The sequence below is a fragment of the Hyla sarda genome, chromosome 3, assembly GCF_029499605.1.
Source record: "Hyla sarda isolate aHylSar1 chromosome 3, aHylSar1.hap1, whole genome shotgun sequence".
NCBI classification, from domain to species: domain Eukaryota; kingdom Metazoa; phylum Chordata; class Amphibia; order Anura; family Hylidae; genus Hyla; species Hyla sarda.
In genome coordinates this window covers 444,137,695-444,154,992 of record NC_079191.1, presented here as the reverse complement: position 1 = coordinate 444,154,992, position 17,298 = coordinate 444,137,695, and the positions used below count along the sequence as shown (strand labels likewise).

Sequence of the window (17,298 nt, the reverse complement as noted above, 5' to 3'; positions counted from 1 at the left end):
TTATTAAAGGATTTCTCTACCCCTAGACATCTTATGGATCCTTTGGATAGGGGATAAGATGTCTAATCATGGGGGTCTGGTCACTGGGATCCCCCGCGATCTCCGTGCAGGCACCTGGCATTCTGAACATTATATTCAGAACTCTGGGTTCGGGCAGCCATGGTCGTGATGGCACGCCATGCCCCCTCGTGACGTTAGGCCACATCACCTAAATTCACATGTGCAGATTTTCAGCAGTGGATTTTTCTATCCATTGAAGTCAATTCATACCAATATCAGCTTCAGACAATCCGCAGCAAAATGTGAACGTACCTCATAAGTTGTTTGTGAATCTGAAATAAGAAACGTAATATACAAAGAAATACAGAGCAGATAATCCCAGCCAGACGGAGTATAGTATGAGCACTTAGCACCTACTGGGCACCTGGGTAATGAATCTAATTATTTCACAACTGACTCCATTGTCTTGTGCATCTGGATGTACTGAGGAAGAACATTTTCCAAAAAATACAAGTGCGAGCCCTTACCAAGTGTTTTTTGTTAACCCCTTCCCGCAGAATGTCATATATAAACGCCGGGTTGTGCAGTGCGTTCGCGCATCCCGACGTTTATAAATGAAATTCAGTTAACCCGGCGATGCGCAGCATCACACGGGTTAACTGGCAGAAGTCCCGCTGTTTCCAGCAGGGGACAACTTCTGCTTCACCCCCCAGGACCATCCATTGATGGTCCTGGTCAGCGATCACTGTGATTGGTCCCTGTGGACCAATCACAGTGATCTGGGGTGAAAGTTCAGATCCCCCGCACTGCCCGCCCCTGGAAGTCGGGCAGAACGGGGGACGATGGCTGCGGGGGCTCGCGGCATAGGGAGGGAACAAGAGGGGACCGGCGGCCTTACCTGGAGCAGCGGCGGGACCGAGGAGCAGCGCGGGACCGGCCACGTGGACGAGCAGCGACGGGACCGGCAGGTAAGTATATGGTCCTCAGAAGCAGCAGTGAAGATCTTCACTGCTGCTTCTAGGAGTCTGAAAACTACAACTCCCAGCATGCCTAGACAGCCTTTGGCTGTCTGGGCATGCTGGGAGTTGTAGTTTTTCAACATCTGGAGGGTCCCAGTTTGGAGACCATTGTATAATGGTCTCCAATCTGTGCTCTTCCAGCTGTTGCAAAACTACAACTCCCAGCATGCACTGACTGTCCAGGCATGCTGGGAGTTTTAGTTCAGCAACATCTGGCCCTTCAGATGTTGCCGAACTACAACTCCCAGCATGCCCTTCAGCTGTCTGGGCATGCTGGGAGTTGTAGTTTTGCAACAACTGGAGACACACTGGTTGGGAAACATTGTCTGTTTCTAACTCAGTGTTTCCTAACCTGTGTGCCTCCAGCTGTTGCAAAACTATAACTCCCAGCATGCACTAACAGACCATGCATACTGGGAGTTGTGGTTTTGCAACAGCTGGTGCACCCCTCCCCCCCCTGTGAATGTACAGGGTACATTCACATGGACGAGGCTTTTACAGTGGGTTTCTCGCTGCAAGTTTGAGATGCAGCAAATTTTGCGCTGGGAAACTCGCTGTAATCCCCCGCCCATGTGACTGTACCCTAAAAACACTACACTACACTAACACAAAATAAAATAAAAAGTTAAAAACACTACATATACACATACCCCTACACAGCCCCCCTCCCCCAATAAGAACGTCCGGTACACCACTGTTTCCAAAGCAGAGCCTCCAGCTGTTGAAAAACAACAACTCCCAGTATTGCCGGACAGCCGTTGACTGTCCACGCATGCTGGGAGTTTTGCAACAGCTGGAGGCACCCTGTTTGGGAATCACTGGCGTAGAATACCCCTATGTCCACCCCTATGCAAATCCCTAATTTAGGCCTCAAATGCACATGGCGCTCTCACTTTGGAGCCCTGTCGTATTTCAAGGCAACAGTTTAGGGCCACATATGGGGTATCGCCGTACTCGGGAGAAATTGCGTTACAAGGTTTGGGGGGCTTTTTCTTCTTTAACCCTTCATGAAAAGGAAATGTTGGGGTCTACACCAGAAGTTTAGTGTAAAAAATTTAAATTTTTTACACTAACATGCTGATGTTGCCCTATACTTTACATTTTCACAAGAGGTAAAAGGGAAAAAAGCCCCCCAAAATTTGAAACGCAATTTCTCCCGACTACGGAGATACCCCATATGTGGGCGCAAAGTGCTCTGGGGGCGCACAACAAGGCCCAGAAGGGAGAGCGCACCATGTACATTTGAGGTGATTTGCACAGGGGTGGCTGATTGTTACAGCGGTTTTGACAAACGCAAAAAAAAAAACCACATGTGATGCCATTTCGGAAACGACACCCCTCACGGAATGTAATGAGGGGTGCAGTGAGAATTTACCCCCCACAGGTGTCTGACAGATCTTTGGAACAGTGGTCCGTGAAAATGAAAACTTGTACAGCCCACTGTTCCAAAGATCTGTCAGACACCAGTGGGGGGCAAATGCTCACTGTACCCCTTGTTACGTTCCTCAAGGGGTCTAGTTTCCAAAATGGTATGCCATGTGTTTTTTTTTTTTTTTTTGCTGTTCTGGCACCTTAGGGGCTTCCTAAATGCGACATGCTCCCCGAGCAAAATTTGCTCTCAAAAAGCCAAATATGACTCCTTCTCTTCTGAGCATTGTAGTTCGCCCATAGTGCACTTCAGGTCAACTTATGGGGTACCTCCATACTCAGAAGAGATGGGGTTACAAATTTTGGGGGGTATTTTCTGCTATTAACCCTTGGAAAAATTTGAAATTTGGGGGGAAACACACATTTTAGTGAAAAAAAATTTTTTTTTTTTACATATGCAAAAGTCGTGAAACACCTGTGGGGTATTAAGGCTCACTTTATTCTTTGTTATGTTCCTCAAGGGGTCTAGTTTCCAAAATGGTATGCCATGTGAGGGTTTTTTGCTGTTCTGGCACCATAGGGGCTTCCTAAATGCAACATGCCCCCCAAAAACCATTTCAGAAAAACGTATTCTCCAAAATCCCCTTGTCGCTCTTTCCCTTATGAGCCCTCTACTGCGCCCGCCGAACACTTTACATAGACATATGAGGTATGTGCTTACTCGAGAGAAATTGAGCTACAAATATAAGTATACATTTTCTCCTTTTACACCTTGTAAAAATTCAAAAATTGGGTCTACAAGAACATGCGAGTTTAAAAAATGAAGATTAAGGGTTAAAATGATGACTGAATGTCATTTTGAATACTTTGGGGGGTGCAGTTTTTATAATAGGGTCTTTTGTGGGGTATTTCTAATATGAAGGCCCTTCAAATCCACTTCAAACCTGAACTGGTCCCTGAAAAATTGTGAGTTTGAAAATTTTGTGAAAAATTGGAAAATTGCTGCTGAACTTTGAAGCCCTCTGGTGTCTTCCAAAAGTAAAAACTTGTCACTTTTATGATGCCAACATAAAGTAGACATATTGTATATGTGAATAAAAGTTTTTTTTATTTGTAATATCCATTTTCCTTACAAGCAGAGAACTTCAAAGTTAGAAAAATGCAAAATTTTCAAATTTTTCATCAAATTTTTGGATTTTTCACAAGGAAAGGATGCAAGATACCACAAAAATTTACCACTATGTTAAAGTAGAATATGTCACGAAAAAACAATCTCGGAATCAGAATGATAACTAAAAGCATCCCAGAGTTATTAATGTTTAAAGTGACAGTGGTCAGATGTGCAAAAAACGCTCTGGTCCTTAAGGCCAAAATGGGCTTGGTCCTGAAGGGGTTAAATTAATTATTTCTATCACTCATGTACAACACGAATCAAATTTTTCTAAACTTGTTCCAGATTTTATGGAGTATCTAACCTGCTAGAGGACTTAAAGCTGCTCTATAAAACAGCTGGAGCTGAAGGAAAGGGAATCTCGTTTATTTTTACGGATCATGATATAAGAGAAGAAGCCTTTTTGGAATATATAAACTATATTCTTTCTTCAGGAGAGGTAAATCCATACATGTACTGCATTTATACCCAGCAACCAATCTGGAGAAGCAGAGTTGCAGTGTAAAGCAATGATGAAAGGACAGAACAGCAGCTTTCCTCATACTCACAAAAGATATCATAGCTAAATATTCACTGATCATAGCTGTGTGCTAGCGGCCATCACTCAAAAAAAAAAACAGACAGATTTGTTATCACTAAGTATGGCTGAGGGAGAAATGCTTTGGTTATCTTTATTTAGATCAATGTAGGATAACACCGCACTGCATCTTGTTAGAGAAAAGGCCATAGGGGCAGATATGGCCAAATGTTTTCTACATTGAAATATGGGGTATTGGAGCTGAATGCTGTGTCTTTTTATCTGCTACAGCCGAACATTTTTGTGGATTATTCATCAAGTTTATGTGCAGCTTTTTTATTGTCGGTCTAGCATTGTTTTTAGCCAGTTCATGATGAATATAGTGCATGGTACAATGGAGGAGAAACTGATGTGCAAATATGCCACCGTATTAGGTCTGCTCACAAAACCGGATACAGGGCAAAAATGAGCCAACCGGATTCACTGTTTGACTCTGGTCGGCTCATAGAAATGAATGAGGTACGGGCCAGGTGAGGCCGGGATACAGGAGTGCCCGGTTTTCGCTCCCCCCAGATGGATCTGGTTCCCATATCTTAAAAACGTAATATGAATGCAGCCTAACATAGGTGCATAGTTACATGTCGCTCTCTCATAATGATTGGACTTTAAAGCAAAATTGACAGCCACTTCACCCACACTAAACCCATTACACAGGGGTATAGGGGGAGATTTATCAAAACCTGTCCACAGGAAAAGTTGTCCAGTTGCCCATAGTAACCAATCAGCTTGCTTCTTTCCTTTTTAATAAGGCCTCTGTAAAATTAAAGGAGCAATCTGATTGGTTGCCATGGTCAACTGCACCACTTTGCTCTGCACAAGTTTTGATAAATCTCCCCCATAGTATGGGTGAACCAGATTAAAATGAGGTATAACTTACCCAGATCCACGATCCCTTTCCGGAGATAGACTTGTTATTAGCCGTCATGGCTAATATGTTAATCACTGGCTTTGCACATTGGAGACGGGAAAGGACTACCTAGCATCCCTGCTTCCACGCCGAGTCCCGCCTCCATTACCTCCTAAACCAGACCATGGGTAAATTATACTTCATTTTAATCTGGTTCATCCGCACTATAACCCTGTGTATTGGGTTTAGTGTGGGTGAACCCGCTGTCAGTTTCCCAGCAGACTGGTTGCTTTATAAGGGGGATGGTTCTTAAAATCATTGTTTTCTTCTATTAACCATGGTTACATCTAAGAAGCATATGCAGTCATCATCACTTTGTATCAAAAGAGCTTTACAGGCAAGGACATTGTGGCTTGTAAGATTACCCCTTAATCAACCACTTATCAGATCATCAAGAACGCCCAATAAAATCCAGCCTGTGCTAGGACATCTCGTAAAGAGGATTCAGCTCCGGGATGGGCACCAGTGCAGAGAGGCTCAGGAATGGCAGCAGGCGGGTGTCATCTGCACACACAGTGAGGAGAAGGCTTTTGGAAGCGCCCGATGTCAGGGAAGGGGAAACAAGAAGACGCAAGAAAACCATCAAGCACAGATGACATTCTGCAGGAAATCATACTGACAATACATTAGGCTGAATCCATAACTTTGGAAGAGGCTGTTCCTTCTCCACTAGGTCATATTGTTCACATAGAACAAACTGCTACCTTGTCTCCCTCCCTTACTCTCACCTGTCTCAACTTTTCTTCATATGGGTTTAATTTAAGGTTGAATTACTCATTGTAGTACTATGATTCTTCTTACTTTACTTTTTCACCCTTTTTCTTGCATTATATCAAATGATGTTACTTCATCTCACATTGCACTCTGATAAACTATTTAAATGTAAAATAAACAGTATAATTTACATTCACATTTACCTGCTACAGATTTGTTGCTCAGATATAAACAGAGTAAAATCTCTTTAAGAAGACCACCCATTTTTCTGACCAGATTTTGTGTGATAGATTTTCAGTCCGCTATGCATTCTGCATAGAGGACATTTTCTTTGTGAACACCACCCCACAGGGTTTCAATGTAAATAATTAAACTCAACAGCAAATCCACAGTGGGTACGGTATATGTGACATTTCATATAGGAGTGAATGGAGAGACATGGACATATGCAGCCACCGTTCCATTCATTCTCCTCCAGGTTCTAGTGGTGAGGCGCACAACTATCAAACATTATTTCATATCCTGTGGATATACCATAGATGTCTCAGGTGGGAATACCCCTTTAACTTTTGTTCAGTAGAGTTGCAATGGCTCTGGTGTGTTGAACGTAGTTCAGACTCTAAATGTGGCCATTAAATATCCAAATAAAGATGACCCTAATATTATCATTTCAATTGTTACATTCTTGAAGGTTTCTGGTTTGTTTTCTCGGGGAGAATTGGAAGAGGTCACTCAGTCTTTGCTACCAGTAATGAAGGGGGAATTTCCACGTCAGCCCCCGACCTTCGATAATCTGTACGAATATTTTATATCCAGGTGTAGGAAAAACCTGCATATTATCCTCTGCTTCTCACCTGTAAGTATGACTGGTCTCTGTATCTAAAGTTCATGTATTGAGTACACTCCGAGTAAGTGTCTTCTAACCAGGGTGCATCCAGCTGTTGCAATACTACAACTCCCAGCATGCCTGGACAGCCAAAGGCTGCAACCAGTGTGTCTTCCACTGTTGTAAAACTACAACTTCCAGCATGCCCGGACAACCAAAGGCTGTCCGGGCATGCTGGGACTTGTAGTTTTGCAACAGCTGAAGGCACCCTGGTTAGGAAACGCTGCTCTTAGTAATGGAACAGTTTAGTATCAGTTTTAGAACTGGGAGCAGCAGATCAGTGCACACCCCTAAAATGATCCTAGATGCAGATATAAATCCACACAATGTCGTGAATAGCATTAATGCCTTGACCAGTAATAAAGTAGCAACACATGAGGCAATTTATCATTGCTGTTGCTCTGGTATTTTGATACAATTTTTTTTATTTTTTCTTATTTACATCTTTACTATATATTTATTATCCATTTGCACTTTCCTGTTCAGTTCTGCCTTATGGCCTTAAAGGGGTACTCCACCCCTGGCATCTTATCCCCTATCCAAAGGATAGGGGATAAGATGTTAGATCGCCGTGGTCCCGCTGCTGGGGACCCCGGGGATCGCTGCTGCGGCACCGCGCTATCATTACTGCACAGAGCGAGTTCGCTCTGTGTGTAATGATGGGCGATACAGGGGCCGGAGCAGCGTGACGTCATGGCTCCGCCCCTCGTGACATCACGGCCCGTCCCCTTAATGCAAGTCTATGGCAGGGGGCGTGACGACCTCAACACACCCTTCCCATAGACTTGTATTGATGGGGGCGGGCCGTGACGTCACGAGGGGCGGAGCCGTGACGTAACGATGCTCTGGCCCCTGTATTGCCTGTCATTATGTGTAGAGCGATCTCGCTCTGCTCAGTAATGATAGCGCGGTGCTGCAGCAGCGATCCCCGGGGTCCCCAGCAGCGGGACCCCGGCGATCTGACATCTTATCCCCTATCCTTTGGATAGGGGATAAGATGTTTAGGGGCGGAGTACCCCTTTCAGGCCATGTTCACATGAGTATATTTCCGTTTGCAGCAGAGTCTTATTGAAAGAATAATCAATGGGAATTTCAGTGGAAGATGTCTCCACTACGGAAATTCAGATTCTGGTCTCCACTAAAAGAAAGAAATTGTCAGTTCTCTCGGCAAAATGCTCTTGAAAATGCGCGGCCGTCTATAGAGACAGCACATTTTTTGAGTGGCCGGTTATTTGCGGAATGGTCACCCGTTTTTTCCGAGATGACATTCTGCATACATTCTTCCATGTGAATGTGGCCTATAAGTCGCAGATTTCTTGCATAATCTCACTCCCTCTGATCGGTGGCACAGAACCCCACAAGCAAAATATGGCTGATGTAACATTCACTGCACTACAATACAATTAATTCAGTCACATTCGATATTGACATAAAGTAAAGGGAAAGCAAGCAAAGTGGAGGGAAAATGGTGCAAATACTAATTATACTGCATAATTTGTGATGGTTCTACTTGCATTGTTAATCCAAAGAAAGGCAAAACTATGAAGCGGCAGCAGATTATCCTCAGTAAGGCAAAATCTTTCCTTTCTGATTCTAAATATGGGAGAACAAGTCCCTGGACCCTTAGGGTACGTTCACATGAGCTGATTTTTTAGCGGGTTTTCCGCTGCGTATTTGAAAGTGGGCGGGCTGTTCTCGGCTGTCCGCAGCCGATTTTCCGCGGCGGAATGTACACTGCGGAACATCCGCTGCAAGCCCCATTGAAGTCAGTAGGGACCGTGGCGGATTTTTCGCAGCGTAAATTCCGCCGCGGAAAATCTGCTGACAGCTAAGAAGAGCCTGCCCACTTTCAAATATGTAGCGGAAAACCCGCTAAAAAATTCGCGTGTGTGAACGTACCCTTAGGCTGGATTCACACAGCGCATTTATTATTGGTCAGGAAAACTTACTGCAATAATCATTACAGCTTTAACAGGTGAAATACCATTTATACAAATCTTAAGCCATTAAACCTGCATCACTAAACGTAGCGCAAAACTGAGGTAAATTATGACTTAAATGCCTCTGACCCGTCTTTTAAATGAATGTGTATTGGTTTATATTATCCTGTAGAACGATAATAGATTGTTGAGTGTGTGGTGGAAGGTCCATGACCAAGGGCATACAGGGGGGTATTTATCAAAGGATTTATGTGTTTTTTTTAACGTAACTTTGGCGCATTGTCTTTTTACGCCAAAGTTTGGCTCATTTTCTCCACTGTCATTTTTACAACTTTATCAAAATCACACGGTCCTGTGTGTGATTTTAACTTTAGTCAGTAATTCATCATTTGCGCCAATCGATCTTTGGCACAATTTTGCGCCTTTAGGGTTTTTTTTTTTGGTGCAAATCACCGCTAAGAAATTTTGCACAGGGAAGACACACTTAGCAATGTCAGAAAATATAAAGGCGTCAAAATACATAAAAAAATGTTTTTGTCAAAGCAGCGACGCCTCCAGGGCTGCGCAATACTATCCTGCGACATAGTTGTCTCTGAGGAACCTTCACCCTCCGTTGAGCCGGCATTGGACATGGCCGCACAGGTTCAGGAAAGGTAAAGCACTAAAGCAGTGGCCTCCAACCTGCGGACCTCCAGATGTTGCAAAACTACAACTCCCAGCATGCCCGGACAGCTAACGGCTGTCTGGGCATGCTGGGAATTGTAGTTTTGCAACATCTGGAGGTCCGCAGGTTGAAGACCACTGCACTAAAGTAACCAAAAAAAAAATGACTCAAGTTGAAAATAAAATCCATTTCACTTGGTGGCTATAAACCCCACAAAAGAAAATAACTCACGTCGCTGATAGACTGCAGGAGGGACCCCGAAATGGCTGCACAAGGGGTAAAATATGCGTCCTCTGTGGCGGTAAGTTCTGTGTAAAAGGCGCTGTGAACGGCTGATTTCAACATTTGAGCCAAAATTACTAACAATTGCACCAAATGATAAATTTGGTGCAAGTCCACGAAAACCAAAGTGAAAAAAAAGGGTAAAAAGAAACTTTCAACAGGCAAAATTGATAAATACCCCCAACAGTACATACCATAGTGGCAGACCATGCGGCTGCTATTGGGCCCTTGGAGAGAGGGGGCTCACTCCTGGTTGGTCCCATTCCTTTTTTCATTGCTAAGAAACTGTGCAGAACCTCTCCTAAAGAAACTGCATTGTCAGCAAATAAATGTAGAGGGGTATTGACCAATGGGTCATGGAAAGCAAAAGAGAAATAAACACCAGACCTTACTGTCCTGGGGGGGGGCAAAATCAGAGGCAATAAAATGGGCCCATTTCAATATTTGTCACGGGGCCCCTTTTCTTCTATGTTTGACATATGTGTATTTATTTCTCCCATTTAGGTTGGGGACAAGTTCCGGACACGGTCTCAGAAGTTTCCTGCTCTCCTCTCTGGCTGCACCATGGACTGGTTTAGCCTCTGGCCGAGACAAGCTTTAGTAGCCATCTCCAGTTACTTTCTATCGGGACTTGAGTTTGCATGCAGCTCAGAAGTTCAATCGCATGTGATGGAGGCAATGGGTGTATTTCATGAAAAGATGTCAGAGAGCTGTGAGAGTTTCTTTCACCGGTACGTGTGTATTGTTCTTATAGAGGTTTCCTATAATGAGCATTAATGATGTACAGTATCAGTGCGTGTAATGGGAGGCATGCAGCTGCAACCCTCTCCGGCTACTAGAATGGTCTTGGTACTGAAACTTCACCAGTTGCAGCCTAAAATTTTGCGTAGGATTGTAAAAAAATTAATCTTTAAACTGAAAAGTTGATATTTTTATAAAACATTCAATCGTAAGTAGTGTTTTTTTTGAAAAAGCCATAGAATTATTGTCTTCTAAAGCAATTCAGCTACTCCCTTAACCCCTTAAGGACTCAGGGTTTTTCCGTTTTTGCACTTTTCGTTTTTTCCTCCTTACCTTTTAAAAATCATAACCCTTTCAATTTTCCACCTAAAAATCCATATTATGGCTTATTTTTTGCGTCGCCAATTCTACTTTGCAGTGACATTAGTCATTTTACCCAAAAATGCACGGCGAAACGGAAAAAAAAATCATTGTGCGACAAAATCGAAAAAAAAACGCCATTTTGTAAATTTGGGGGCTTCTGTTTCTACGCAGTGCATATTTCGGTAAAAATTACACCTCATCATTATTCTGTAGGTCCATACGGTTAAAATGATCCCCTACTTATATAGGTTTAATTTTGTCGCACTTCTGGAAAAAATCATAACTACATGCAGGAAAATTTATACGTTTAAAAATGTCATTTTCTGACCCCTATAACTTTTTTATTTTTCCACGTACAGGGCGGTATGAGGGCTCATTTTCTGAGCCGTGATCTTAAGTTTTTATCGGTATGATTTTTGTTTTGATTGGACTTTTTGATCACTTTTTATTCATTTTTTAATGTTATAAAAAGTGACCAAAATACGCTTTTTTGGACTTTTGAATTTTTTTGCGCGTACGCCATTGACCGTATGGCTTAATTAATTATATATTTTTATAGTTCGGATATTTACGCACGCGGCGATACCACATATGTTTATTTTTTTTTTTTTTTACACTGTTTTATTTTTTTTATGGGAAAAGGGGGGTGATTCAAACTTTTATTAGGGAAGGGGTTAAATGACCTTTATTAACACTTTTTTTAAACTTTTTTTTTGCAGTGTTATAGGTCCCATAGGGACCTATAACACTGCACACACTGATCTCCTATGCTGATCACTGGCGTGTATTAACACGCCTGTGATCAGCTTTATCGGCGCTTGACTGCTCCTGCCTGGATCTCAAGCACGGAGCAGTCATTCGTCGATCGGACACCGAGGAGGCAGGTAAGAGCCCTCCCGGTGTCCGATCAGCTGTTCGGGACGCCGCGATTTCACCGCGGCGGTCCCGAACAGCCCGACTGAGCAGCCGGGATACTTTCAGTTTCACTTTAGAAGCGGCGGTCAGCTTTGACCGCCGCTTCTAAAGGGTTAATACCGCACATCGCCGCGATCGGCGATGTGTGGTATTAGCCGCGGGTCCCGGCCGTTGATTAGCGCCGGGACCGACGCGATATGATGCGGGATCGCGGCGCAATATACGTCCTGCGTCGTTAAGGGGTTATCCAGGAAAAAACTTTTTATATATATTTTTATATATATATATATATATATATATATATATATATATATATGTATATACTGGCTCCAGACAGTTAAACAGATTTGTAAATTACTTCTATTAAAAAATATTAATCCTTTTAGTACTTATGAGCTGCTGAAGTTGAGTTGCTTTTTCTGTCTAAGTGCTCTCTGATGACACCTGTCTCAGGAACTGCCCAGTTTAGATGCAAATCCCCATAGCAAACCTCTTCTACCTCTAATGTCAGCAGAGAGCACTGTTGCCAGACAAAAAAGAACAACTCAACTTCAGCAACTAATAATTATTGTAAGGATTAAGATTTTTAATAGAAGTAATTTACAAATCTGTTTGACTTTCTGGAGCCATTTGATGTATAAAAAAAAGTTTTTTCCTGGAATACCCCTTTAATCTATGCTCCAGTTGGGGTCCCAGTGGACAGACATTGATGATGAATTTAAGAGGTTCTGTACTTACATAAATGCAGCCCAATGTCAAATCAGCATTAGGTATAGCTTCCACCCCATATTGATAACATGTAATTTGGGGAGGCAGCAGACGGGTCGATCTAGGGAATAGAATTGAAGGGGGAAGATATATGTTATATAAATATATGTCCTGTGATGTCCTGTATTAGCTGCGGGTCCCGGCCATTGATGGCCGCAGGGACCGCCGCGATAGGACAGGGTTTTAATGTGTATTCGCTGTAAAAGACGCACCAACTTTTCCCCCCCAGTTTTGGGGAAGAAAAAGTGCGTCTTATACGGTGAAAAATACGGTATATCCGTAGGACCATAACCTGTAAAATTATTACTCTCCAGAAATGTATCCAGGCCCCTCCTGATCTCTTTTATCGAGTTTACCATTACCAATTCCTCTGGCAAAGACCTCCACAGTCTCTCTGCTCTTACAGTAAAAAAAAAACCCTGTCTGTGCTGGTGTAGAAACCTTCTTTCCTCTACATGTAGAGGACGCTCCTGTCTTTTTTCCAAACTAAATTTTAATAATCTTTCTGGGTACTGTAGTTTTCGGACATGGCCAGAATAGCAAGCTGACACCACCTGTAAATTTTTATTTTATACGAATTATGTTTTTGCAGGTTTCGGAGAAGGGTTCATATAACCCAAAAATCCTATCTATCATTTATACATAGCTACAAAAGTGTCTACGCTGAAAAATATAACAACATCAATGAGCAGACCGAGCGGATGAACAGAGGTAATTTATTAAAACAAGGCATTTATATTATACATTTATGCATATACTGTTTATTCTGATTTCAGCAAATATAGTTTATTTCTTGTATTATGAAAAATTGTAACACTTTTTGTATATTTTTCTCCCAGATATCAGATCTCTGCTTGTTGTCACTTAATTGGAAGCTTTATTAAGCGGGGAGTGTTGGGAGGATGCTGGGCGAAGGGGGGTGGAGGGGACGTCATTATACAATGTGCCGCTTGTGTGCACTGTACTATGACGAGGGTGTTAATACTTAATATGTTTTATGTTAGGGTTGTATTAGTCAAGGGGGTTTATACCTGTGGTCCTCTATAGGTCATATGGGGTTTGGATAATCTTAACTAGCTAAAGACTGAAGTTAGCGCTGAGACAGCAGAGGATTATGAGTGATGGGAGCCAGGAGACAACACCACACTGACAATGATATGGCTACACAATTTTCTGTCAGGAGAGAGGGAGGAGCTGGAGACAAAACCATACTGACAATAAGAGAACTACACAACTTCCTGTCAGGAGAGAGGGAGGAATGAGAGAGCTGCTGAGACAACACCACATTGACAATGTGAGGAATAAACAACTTCCGGTCAGTTGAAGGGGATGAGCTGGATACAACTCAACAGTGGCAATGAGAGGACTGCACAACTTCCTGTCAGGAGAGAGATGAAGGACCTGGGGACAAAACCACACTAACAATGAGAGAACTACACTTCCCGTCATGGGTGAATCACACAAAAACATGTTGAAGCCAGTACAATTTGTAACAACACCATATAAGTGATTTATAAATCGTGGGGTCATAGTTTTAATTAAATACAATTTTCTGATACCGGAATACCCCTTTAATGTGTAATCCCTGTTAACCCAGATTCATAGTGTCGGTCCCTGGATACTCAGAGCGCTGGCTCAGTCACTGCTGTTTTCTCATTGTCCCTGACAATACAATGGTTTACTGCAGGAGTGAGTAACCCTATATATTATTGTAATAAAGGAATATTATTAGTGTTCTATGTATAGCTGCAGGATCTTCATGAGTTTGGGTACAGGGCCATACATTTCTGCAATCTCTCCCAGTTCTCTTGCAGAGGCTTGTCTACCTGGGAGCAAATGGATTGCGGATGTTTAAACCCATCATGTCCATACTTTCCTTCCCTGACTATGCCAAAACTATCGGGTTCAACCAACTTTATTGTCTATGGATAACTTTAAACAGCAGGCTATGTAGAATATGGGACGTCATAAGTTTTTAGCAAAAATATTTTTAGGTGTTTGCCTTTGTGTCTTTAATCTCATGTGTACTTGACCATAGGCAAGAACAAGAATAAAAGATATTAATAACAAATTGAGTATGACCATGTGACCTGTTTTCATGATCACTGTGATCTAAGCCAAAGTTTCTTTCCTGGTCAGCTGGTACTTCTCATGTTCACAATAAGAGATCTTGTCTCTTCAATCTCTTGCACCTATAATGTGACCAAGTGTCTACTTGTCTGGGCTTTTAATGAGAATAATGTGACCTCCAGTGTCTGTGATGTTATATAACATTTTCCTTTTTTGTCTTTTATAAGGACTGTCTAAATTAATAGAAGCCAATGAATCTATAAGAAATGTATCTAAGCAGCTTGAAGCAAAGGAGAAAGACTTGGCCCTGGTATCTGTAAAAGCTGAAAAAGTAAGTACCACCACAGATAAGAGTAAGGACATATGAGAATACCGTACCTAGGCAAACAGTTAATACTTTTGTTTTCTTTTCTAAAACATGACTTAATTAGTCATTGTCAGCAGTACAAGTAAATGTATTTAACTTTGTAATATATCTTATCAGTGGAAATACCTACTTATGCACTTATCAGGCCCCTTTTTTCCAAACTTATCATTTACTCAGAAAAACAGCTCAAATGTATTCTGAGAGGCAATATAATGTAAAGGAGCAAAATCCTCTCTTCTGAGGGTGTACTATAGAGATATAGAGGAGCAGGATCCTCTCTTCTGAGGGTGTACTATAGAGATATAGGGGAGCGGGACCTTCTCTTCTGAGGGTGTACTATAGAGATATAGAGGAGCAGGATCCTCTCTTCTGAGGTTGTACTATAGATATATAGAGGAGCAGGATCCTCTCTTCTGAGGGTGTACTATAGAGATATAGAGGAGCAGGATCCTCTCTTCTGAGGGTGTACTATAGAGATATAGGGGAGCGGGACCTTCTCTTCTGAGGGTGTACTATAGAGATATAGAGGAGCAGGATCCTCTCTTCTGAGGGTGTACTATAGAGATATAGAGGAGCAGGATCCTCTCTTCTGAGGGTGTACTATAGAGATATAGGGGAGCGGGACCTTCTCTTCTGAGGGTGTACTATAGAGATATAGAGGAGCAGGATCCTCTCTTCTGAGGTTGTACTATAGATATATAGAGGAGCAGGATCCTCTCTTCTGAGGGTGTACTATAGAGATATAGAGGAGCAGGATCCTCTCTTCTGAGGGTGTACTATAGAGATATAGGGGAGCGGGACCTTCTCTTCTGAGGGTGTACTATAGAGATATAGAGGAGCAGGATCCTCTCTTCTGAGGGTGTACTATAGAGATATAGAGGAGCAGGATCCTCTCTTCTGAGGGTGTACTATAGAGATATAGGGGAGCGGGACCTTCTCTTCTGAGGGTGTACTATAGAGATATAGAGGAGCAGGATCCTCTCTTCTGAGGTTGTACTATAGATATATAGAGGAGCAGGATCCTCTCTTCTGAGGGTGTACTATAGAGATATAGAGGAGCAGGATCCTCTCTTCTGAGGGTGTACTATAGAGATATAGGGGAGCGGGACCTTCTCTTCTGAGGGTGTACTATAGAGATATAGAGGAGCAGGATCCTCTCTTCTGAGGGTGTACTATAGAGATATAGAGGAGCAGGATCCTCTCTTCTGAGGGTGTACTATAGAGATATAGAGGAGCAGGATCCTCTCTTCTGAGGGTGTACTATAGAGATATAGAGGAGCAGGATCATCTCTTCTGAGGGTGTACTATAGAGATACAGAGGAGCAGGATCCTCTCTTCTGAGGGTGTACTATAGAGATATAGAGGAGCAGTATCCTCTCTTCTGAGGGTGTACTATAGAGATATAGAGGAGCAGGATCCTCTCTTCTGAGGGTGTACTATAGAGATATAGAGGAGCAGGATCCTCTCTTCTGAGGGTGTACTATAGAGATATAGAGGAGCAGGATCCTCTCTTCTGAGGGTGTACTATAGAGATATAGAGGAGCAGGATCCTCTCTTCTGAGGGTGTACTATAGAGATATAGAGGAGCAGGATCCTCTCTTCTGAGGGTGTACTATAGAGATATAGAGGAGCGGGATCCTCTCTTCTGAGGGTGTACTATAGAGATATAGAGGAGCGGGATCATCTCTTCTGAGGGTGTACTATAGAGATATAGAGGAGCGGGATCCTCTCTTCTGAGGGTGTACTATAGAGATATAGAGGAGCGGGATCTTCTCTTCTGAGGGTGTACTATAGAGATATAGAGGAGCGGGATCCTCTCTTCTGAGGGTGTACTATAGAGATATAGGGGAGCGGGATCCTCTCTTCTGAGGGTGTACTATAGAGATATAGAGGAGCGGGATCCTCTCTTCTGAGGGTGTACTATAGAGATAAAGAGGAGCAGGATCCTCTCTTCTGAGGGTGTACTATAGAGATATAGAGGAGCAGGATCATCTCTTCTGAGGGTGTACTATAGAGATATAGAGGAGCAGGATCATCTCTTCTGAGGGTGTACTATAGAGATATAGAGGAGCAGGATCTTCTCTTCTGAGGGTGTACTATAGAGATATAGAGGAGCAGGATCATCTCTTCTGAGGGTGTACTATAGAGATATAGGGGAGCAGGATCCTCTCTTCTGAGGGTGTACTATAGAGATATAGGGGAGCAGGATCCTCTCTTCTGAGAGTGTACTATAGAGATATAGAAGAGCAAGATCTTCTCTTCTGAGGGTGTACTATAGAGATATAGAGGAGCAGGATCCTCTCTTCTGAGGGTGTACTATAGAGATATAGAGGAGCAGGATCCTCTCTTCTGAGGGTGTACTATAGAGATACAGAGGAGCAGGATCCTTTCTTCTGAGGGTGTACTATAGAGATATAGAGGAGCAGGATCCTCTCTTCTGAGGGTGTACTATAGAGATATAGAGGAGCAGGATCCTCTCTTCTGAGGGTGTACTATAGAGATATAGAGGAGCAGGATCATCTCTTCTGAGGGTGTACTATAGAGAT

The 17,298-nt window shown here is 42.8% G+C and overlaps 1 protein-coding gene across 10 annotated transcripts in view; it reads left to right on the top strand.

The window, feature by feature from the left end:
* The window catches only part of DNAH8 (dynein axonemal heavy chain 8), a 582,992-nt gene that overhangs the window by 384,914 nt on the left and 180,780 nt on the right, over positions 1–17,298 (top strand). For all 10 annotated transcript variants that reach the window (XM_056568656.1, XM_056568659.1, XM_056568657.1 and 7 more), the window contains 5 exons: positions 3,844–3,997; positions 6,448–6,612; positions 10,033–10,259; positions 12,908–13,026; positions 14,613–14,716. In XM_056568656.1, coding sequence (XP_056424631.1) covers positions 3,844–3,997; positions 6,448–6,612; positions 10,033–10,259; positions 12,908–13,026; positions 14,613–14,716 — 769 coding nt within the window. The remainder of the gene's footprint in view (positions 1–3,843; positions 3,998–6,447; positions 6,613–10,032; positions 10,260–12,907; positions 13,027–14,612; positions 14,717–17,298) is intronic.